At 51.9% G+C, this 8,525-nt stretch overlaps 1 protein-coding gene and 1 pseudogene across 1 annotated transcript; both read right to left on the bottom strand.

Annotated features, from left to right (window-relative positions):
• Positions 1–1,380: 1,380 nt before the first annotated feature.
• LTBR (lymphotoxin beta receptor) lies at positions 1,381–8,138 on the bottom strand. Its single transcript, XM_036252445.1, has 10 exons — positions 7,847–8,138; positions 7,618–7,714; positions 7,238–7,363; positions 7,006–7,158; positions 6,533–6,629; positions 6,302–6,393; positions 3,738–3,845; positions 3,408–3,433; positions 2,610–2,838; positions 1,381–2,252 (listed from the first exon to the last, which is right to left on the bottom strand). Exons 1-10 carry the CDS (start codon positions 7,940–7,942, stop codon positions 2,011–2,013), a joined length of 1,266 nt encoding a protein of 421 aa, XP_036108338.1. The 5' UTR covers positions 7,943–8,138; the 3' UTR covers positions 1,381–2,010.
• On the bottom strand, positions 6,016–6,098 carry LOC118624935 (annotated as a pseudogene).
• Positions 8,139–8,525: the final 387 nt, after the last annotated feature.

Raw genomic sequence — 8,525 nt, 5'->3', positions numbered from 1 at the left:
TTTAAAATGCATTTCCTTTTATTTAGTTAAAAAAGTATAAACTTTGTTTTTTATCTAAACACATTGGGACAGTTACTCAGGATTTGTGTTGTCTGGCTCTACCACACTGCAAACCAGGAGGCTTTAACTATCTAAAGATACAGCTCACCATTATTTACTTCTCAACCAAGGAAGCTGGATCTAATACTTTCACGGTCGACCTTAAATAACCCGGCCCTTCACTTGGATCCGGCGTCTTCCAGAGTGTATCTTACAGTCACACCATCTTGATGAGCCCCAGCAACAGAGTTCTTCACATTGGACCCAGATGGTGGCCTTTTATGGAAGGAGCAGTCGGCTGGCAGCCGCTCCCCTCGCAATCCTTCAAGCTAAGATCGTCTCTACCGGGCAGCATGGTAAATAAATTCTGGGGACCCAAACATTTACTAATAAGAGAGCATGAGAAAATTTGAAGTTGGGCAAAAAAATAAAACAAAATAAAAAGACAAAAAGAAGTGAACAGTAAAAACCACGATTACTCCTTCTGAGTGAATGGAGGCCAGCCTAGGTCGAGACTCCAACAGAATGTGAACTTGGCCTCTCACGTGTTATGTCTCAAGCCATATTTTTCTCCTTCAGTCAACCTTGCAGAACAGTTTTTCACTTGGCATTGTGGCTGCGAGACTTACTGCCTGTGGAACAGGCAGGAAGTCTGGTTCTTGGAGAAAACCAGCCCGTTTTACCCATGCAGAGAAATTCGGGGCGGGGGGGGGACATGTGGAGTTTTTCCTCGAGGCCTCTAGAGCCAGACGGACATGGTACAAATCCCAGCTTTGCCACTTGCAGTTGAATTGGGCAAGTGACTTAGCCTCTCTGTGCCTCAGTTTCCTCAGTCATTAAATGGGAATAGTAGTAGTATCTAGCTCGTAGGGATGTTGTGAGGATTATATAAATTATTATCATGATTTTTATCCTCTCCCGAGGACATTTTTGCATTTATCTTTAGATAGAGCGGGAGGGAGACAGGAAAGAAGAGAGAGAGAGAGAGAGAGAGACATCAAGTGGTTGTCACCCACATGACCCCAACTGGGGCCAGGGACAAACTGCAACTGAGGTATGTGCCCTTAGCAGGAACCAAACCCGGGACTCTCTGGTCCGCAGGCCAGTGCTGAGCCAAACCAGCCAGGGCTACATAAATGATGATTGTAAAGCCTTTAAACACTGCCTGGCACATCATCAGTGATCACTAGCTAATACTGTTATTAACTGAATTACATATAACAGTCCTTCATAGAAATATCACTGTGGGATTATATTTTAATGTTTTGACCTTTGCCTTTGACATTGCCCAATGAAATAGTATTTCTATATGAATCCCCAGAAAAGAAATTATCTAGGTCTCAACTGCCACTTTATTTGCACGTGGTTACAATTTATAAATACATTTGCCATTTTCCTCCCCCTCCAAAACTTTCCCTAGTAATCCCCAGGTTTTAATGACTCCCATTCTTTAGGAGGGAAGAGGTGGTGCTCCATGTAACTCCATCATAGAGTCTACCTCAGTCCATGTGAAGTGTGGGTCCTCTGAAGCTTGGGGATGAGGGCCACAAATCTGTTAGAGGTCCCAGTGATGTCCTTGCAAGTGACCGTGTGGCTGGCTTCCTCCTGTGTCATGCTTTGGGTGCAGAGCGCCATGGTGGGCAGCAGCAGGCATCATGTGCTCTGTCTGTGCCTGAAGCTGAACTGGTGCAGCCCCCATGGGCAGGGGTCTGCAATGAAGTCTCAGGCCTGCTCAGGCGGTGGTGAGAGTCCTGTGGCGGGCACCGTATCCAGCCAGTGCCTGGCCCTGCTCTCGGAGACATGTCTGAGGCCTGGCCCCTTAGGGTTTGCCTCTCAGGGGCCCTACCCAGGCCCTCTGTCAATCCTGTGTGGGTAGGGCAGCCTTAGGGAGAAGGTGATCTCGTGCCTCCATTCTCCTGGCTTCTTCCAGATACCATGAGGCGTGGGTGACAAATTGGGTCCTTGGCCCTGTTAGAGGGCATGGCACCCCAGTGTCTCTGTCTCGGCCAGGTGCCAAGCTTTGCCATCTTCCTGGTAGGGTGTAGACAGCCCGGGAGGACCAGGGGCACCCTCTTCAGGAATGGGGTATGGAGGCTCTGGGGGAGAAGGGGGGTCTCCAGAGCCCCGTGCTCCCCCCAGTACTGGCCCATTGTAGATGTAGATGTTGCCAGTGACAGTCACAGACCCACCGGTGACATGAATACCATTGGTACCTGTGGGGAGGGAGGCAGAGTGAGAAGGGCTGGGGGGCACTGTAGAGGAAGGAGGGCCTGTGTGCCCCCCGCATCAATGCCCTACTTCCTGAATGCCCTCGTTCTTCTGTCTTCTCCCGTTTCTCTCTGTTCCCACTCCCACTTGCTATTGGTTTCTTGAGCTCTGCAGTCATTTGTTTCTGGGTTTTTCAGTCTCTTCCTTTCTCCCTAGTTGGGACACTCTGGCTGGCTGTCAGAGTCTCCGTCTTGTCTCCAATTTAGTCTTCTCATTTCTGTCTGCCTCACACTTTCTGTCCCTGCCCACCATCCTTCCCACGGTGCCTCCCCCACCCCCTCTTCTCCCTGCATACTACTCACCGTGGGCCATTTGGCCTTGCTCTGGGAGCTCAGCTTCCAGGTCCCTGGCCTGGTTCGGAGGACTCTGCTGTTGTAGCACCTCTTGCCTCAAAACCGGGGTCGGTGGGGGCCAGGCCGAGGCCGGGGGCAAGTCTCCAGGGATGGGCAGAAGTGGCTTTACCAGGTCGGGGAAATGTGGGTTAACGCTTGAAGCCTGCCAGTTTCCATCAGCAATATTGGATTCCTCTCCCTGCAGGAGAGAAGTGGAGCACCAACCAATGATGTGGGACCCCCTCTTTCTTTAATTCCCACACACCACCCCAACTTAGGCAGCCCAGGGCCCTCCTCTGCTCCTCCTCAGGTTTCCGCCACAGGACTTTGCACTTGATGTTCTTACTTCCTGGAGCACTCTCCCCAGATATTTGATGCCTTCATTTCTTCAGCTCTCTGCTCAAACACGGGCTTATCAGAGAGGCGCTGTCTGTCTGCTGTCTAAGATAATATACCCCCATCCTGTACCACCGCCATCCATTGTTTCCCTACCCTGCTTTATTCCTGTTATCGTGACCTGATACATACATAGTTAACTTGATTCTTGCTCCACTGGTATGTAACTCCAGGAGGGTAGTTACTTAGTTTTCCTCACTGCTCTATCTACATGCCTAGAGCAGTGCTTGGGATATGGGATGCTCCAAAGTTACTGGTGGAATGAGAAGTGAATGAATAAATGTTGAAGCCTGCACACTCTTCCTGCCTCTCCTACACTGTTCACGCGCCCTGCCTGCCCCCCCTGCTGCCTTCGCAGCCTTTCCTCATTACCTCCGGACGGCTCTTGAGCAGGGATCCTGCAATGAAAATGAAATGGGTGTAGGACCTCTGGCAGACCTCAGACCGCCAGGCTTTCACCCTCCACACCCCACCACAATGTGTTGCTGCCCACCCTGGGATCCCAGAAGGAACAGACTATCTCCAGGTCAGAATGGGGGAGTGGATGGAGGTGATGTCTATGTTGGGGGCAGGCTCTGGGAGTGTTGAGGATGTGGAAGGGCATATAAGTTGTACTAAGGAAGGTGAAGACACCCTCAACCCTCCCCCATCCAGGTGGGGGACTGACAACTGCCTCCCCACTTGCATGCAGCCCCTTCCTACCCAGCTTTCTGCAGAGAGAGGGGTGGCTCTTCCAGGTGCAGGCCAGGATGGTGATGAGGAACAGCAAAGAGACCAAGGGCAGCATGATGGCCAGCACCAGCATAGTTCCTGCCAGGGCAGTGGACAGGAGGCGACACGACGGGGATGGGGCAAGGGCAGAGAGGAAGAACGTTAGTGAACAGCTTTCCGATTCTCTGGGCAAGCCTGACAAAAAGTTCCTAAAGGCAGAATTAGAGACACTTCCCTGGGTTGCAGAGAAGGGAAACTCAGTTGGACTTGGGGGAACCTCCTGGTAGCCAGGAGAAACTGTCATAGATTGAGATCTTTGGGATGATGCAGGTCCCAGCTGCATGAGGACAAGAGCTTGGGCAGTTGATTTTCAAGAGCTGTAAAGGGAGGGTGGGGGGGGGGGCAGGAGGCAGCACAGGGAGGGTGGGGCTCGGGGCTGGAAGCAGACTCAGGCCACAGGGTAGGGCTACGTTCTGTGACTTGACCATCTTACAGAGAGGCCACTGCAGGAACTGAGAGTGGTCCTCTGTACCTGCGGGGTGCTCACAGAGGTGGGAGAAGGGGGGAGCCTCGCTTCTGGATTCTGCCTATGGCTGCCTGGGAGACTAGGGAGTGCAAGGTCTTCACCCCCTTTCAGGTTCCAGGAGGGAAAGGGAACAGGAGGCTGAGTGTTCAGTCCCTCGGGACCTGATGTGGGGCAGCGGATGGTTTCTGTCTATCTATGGGCCTCAGTGCTGCCACCCACAGCATGAAGTCTGTGGTGCCATCAGCCACGCCTGAGGAAGGTCAGAAAGACCTGGACATTTGTACCCTGGGAGTTGGCTCTCTCCAGTCCACCTAAATCTGTGGCTGAAAGCCACCTAAATCTGAAGCATGGGAAGAAATTGGACCTGGAGTCTTGGACACCTGGGTTCCAACCCAGCTGTGTGACTTTTTTTTTTTTAATCCTCACCTGAGGACATTTTTGCATTTATCTTCAGATAGAATGGGAGGGAGAGAGGGAGAAAGAGAGAGAGAGAGAAACACTGATGTGAGAGAGACACAATGAGTGGCTGCCACCCACACGACCCCAATCGGGGCCGGGGACAAACTCCAACCGAGGTACATGCCTTTAGTGGGAACCGAACCCGGGACTCTCTGGTTCGCGAGCCAATGCTCTAACTGCTGAGCCAAACCGGCCAGGGCAGCTGTGTGACTTTTTAAGTCATTTTACCTCTTTGAGCATCAACTTTTTTTATATATAAAATGAGGGGGTTAGACTCTCTAAAATGCCAATCATATTTGATACATAGTTAAACATTAATAAGAGGACATGGAAAAATATTTATGATATAGTATTGAATGAAAAATCAGGTTACAAGGTATTCAAATGACTCCACTTTTAGAAAAAAATTGTATGTGTTGACATAACAGAAAAATGTTTGGGAGGATATATAAGAAAATATTACAGAGTGGATATACTAGGTGATGGTTCTGTGGGTGATGTTGAGTTTTATGTGTCTGAATTTTCTAATTTTCTACAATGTGGATGCATTAAAAATTAAAAAGACATGAGTACAGGTCTTCATAACACCAGCTACCACCTGGGGGATCTTGGGCAAGTCATGTAACCTCTGAGCCTCGCTTTCCTTATCCTGTCAGTGAGGCTGATAGTAGAATGACTTAATAAGATCAATAAGAGGATGAAATAAGTTAATGAATGTCAAGTATTCAAAGAGTGACTGACACTTGCTCTGAATAAGTGGAAGTTAAGATTATAAATATTTGCTAATTTTAAAAAGCTAATAAAATAAACTCTTCCCCAGTGAATAATGATTACAATCATTAGAAACATCCTGTAATTGTCTATTACTTTAGGAAACCAATAATTCCACAGAATAAAACAAGAGTCAGATGTGAAATTCTCTCTCTAACAATGAAAGTGAATGAACGACTCCGTCTAGTAAATGGATTAAATGATGGTGGCATGTCCAAAATGGTAACAGTGATGTCAGTTAGTTACATCTAGTATGGGAGTGTTTCTTAGCATAATATTATAGTATATGTATAATATGTAACATTTTTTTTTTTTTACTCCTCACCCAAGGATATTTTTCTTCATATGGGGGGTGTGGAGGGGGAGACACATTGATTGGTTGACTCTGGCATGACCCTGACTAGGGCTGGGGACGAACAAGGTACATACCCTTGGCCAGAATGGAACCTCAGACTCTGATCCGCGGGCCGACGCTCTAACTGCTGAGCCAAACCAGCCAGGGCATAACTTTATTTTTATTTTTATTTTTTTTCAATTAGCAATAATCACATGTCAGATAAACCTCATTGGCTACAATACTGCCACTGCACAAAGCTTATAATATGTAACTTTTAAAATGTGTGTGTGTGTGTGTGTGAGCTGCCATGGGGACAGTCCAATTTCTCTTTAAGAAACTTTTCTTCTTGCCCCCATTCTGAGAGGGAAGGATCATCTTTTCCCCATTTTCGTAGACAGAAGGAATTATGGCATTTTCCCGGATACCCCCCCCCCCCTGTGTCCCTCAGCCCTGGCCCCTCACCTGGCATTTCAGGGGTCTCTGATGGATTTCTGCAGCTGGTGTCAGACAGGTTGGTGCCTGGCGCTGCTTCTACCAGGCCCATGTCCTCACACCTGTGGAGCAAAGAAATGCCCAGCTCAGGAGGGCACACAGCTGGAAGTGGCAAGGAGGGTCCTGTAGAGCTGAGCACGGGGATGGGGTTGTCAGCAGCTGGGGCTTCTGGGAGGGTAGGAGGGACATGGCCACACTCACCTGGTGTGGGGCTGGCAGCGGGCGCTGGGGGAGGAGGTGTTCTGGAAGTGCCCTACCTTACAGGGCACACAGTTCCTACTTGCCTCCGGAACTTCACCTAGCAAGAGAGAGGCAAGGCCAGCCAGGGTAAGTGGGCAAAAGGAGCCTCTTGCAGCTGTGAGCTTGCTTTACACCCACTGGGTGGACCCTCCCTGTCCACCCACCCCATTCTGTAGCTGGCGCTTTTCCTGATCTCCCCCTTGCCGAGTTTACCGGGTGCTAAGGGAACCCCCACTATCCCTGCCCCTGTCCCAGTTCCATTTCTCTGCAGATAGATCCCTTCTGTGAGCCTTTCACAGGGAGGAGAAGAGGCTTTGTATGCCAAAGACAACGACCTGGAGGCTCACCATGCACACAGTACCATGCTCTCTGCCCCCATTCAAGATCATTGCACCCAGCCTCTTCCCCACCTCCTGCCCTTAGTGACCTCTGACCTTTGAACTCAGCTTCGGTGCCCGGTGGGCAGTCAGGAAGTGACTCGCAGTGCATACATTCATGGTCCCAACGGGCGCAGAACATTCCTGGCTGGCAGCGGCACTGGGTTTTCTGTTTGCTTGTGCAAGGTGCAGTCTCCTCAAAGCCCAGGACTTGTGGGGGGACAAGACAGCTCAGTGGAGGGGCTGCCCTCCAGGGGATTCCAGCCGTCCCCAGGTACGCCCCACTCACCCTGGTCACAGGGGCGGCATAGCTGGCAGATTAAGAGATAGTTCCAGTGCTCATTGTAGGAATTTTTAGGGCATGCAGCACAAACTGTGTCCTTTCCATTGCTGCATTCAGCTGAGACATGAGTGCCTAGAATGTGAGTGGGGCAGAAGGAGTATCAGCAAACCAGGGTTCCACCCTTATTTCTGCAGCCTGCTGTGTGACGCTGGGCCTGTCCCTCCTGGTGCCTGCATATGAGGGATGGCCAGTGTCTCTCACCCTGTCTCTGCCAGCTGGTTGTCCTGGGAGATGGTGTCCGCCTTCCTTCTGAGGCAGTGAGGTAGACTGGAATTCCCTGAAACCCGCCTCCCTGTCCCAGGCTTCCTCTGGCCATTGCCTCTCACCTGGGGGGCAGCGGGAGCAGCAGGCCTGATGCTTGGGTTCGTAGTACTCCTTTTCCTGGTCCAGGCAGGTTTGGTTCTCCGTATGGTATGGGGGCACCTTCAAGGGAAGATGGATATGGGGGAAGCATTATTCAGAGGTCAACTGGGAGGGCAGATCAGAGAGGGAGCTGCCTAGACACCTCTTCCTTATCCAAGCCAGCCCCCACCCACCTGCCTGGCCCCTCCTCACCAGTGGGGGCTGGGATGCTGCCAGGAGACCGCAGAGGCCTAGTATGAGTGGCCCCCAGGCCAGGCCGCAGGGGGAGACGGCCCACAGCAGGCGCATGGCGGCTGGTCGACCAGATGGGTGGAGGCCTGGGAGTAAGGCGAGAGGCCTGACCTCCTGGGTAGTGGTGGCAGCAGCCTCCGGAGCCCTGAGGCTGGGACAGGACACAGGCCGATGTGCCCCCCTGGGCCAGAGCGGCCAGGCCTGGCCTGGCCTCCAGGGCTCCAGCGTCAGGCTCAGGAAGTGGGAGTGGAGCTAGCCGGCCACGGGGCGGGGACAGGGAGCGCTGGGAGCTGAGGCTGCTGTCGCAATCGGGAAGAGGAACAGGCTTGGCTGCCCTGATGCAGGGCGGGAGGGGGCAGCCGGGAAAGCACGTGAGGGCAGCGGGCGGGAACCGGGCCTCCTCCCTTCGGAAGCCTGACTGGGAGCGGGCTGCAGGGCCAGGCCCCGCTGGTGGGAAAGGGGCAGCAGAGCCTGTGGACAGTCCTCAGATGGGCCTCAAGAGGCCAGCGGGGGCAGAGCTGACCAGAAGACATGGAGTTTCGCGTGACAGATCTGAAAAATGGAGGGCCTGGGACTGCCAAACACGGAGGATGCAGAGACCCAGAGACAGCCAGCCAGATGCAGCCTCTGGGAACCAGAG

This window comes from Molossus molossus, unplaced genomic scaffold (assembly GCF_014108415.1).
Source record: "Molossus molossus isolate mMolMol1 unplaced genomic scaffold, mMolMol1.p scaffold_m16_p_10, whole genome shotgun sequence".
Classification (NCBI taxonomy): domain Eukaryota; kingdom Metazoa; phylum Chordata; class Mammalia; order Chiroptera; family Molossidae; genus Molossus; species Molossus molossus.
Note: the sequence above shows the minus strand (reverse complement) of the source record. Positions and strands in the feature narration are given on the sequence as shown.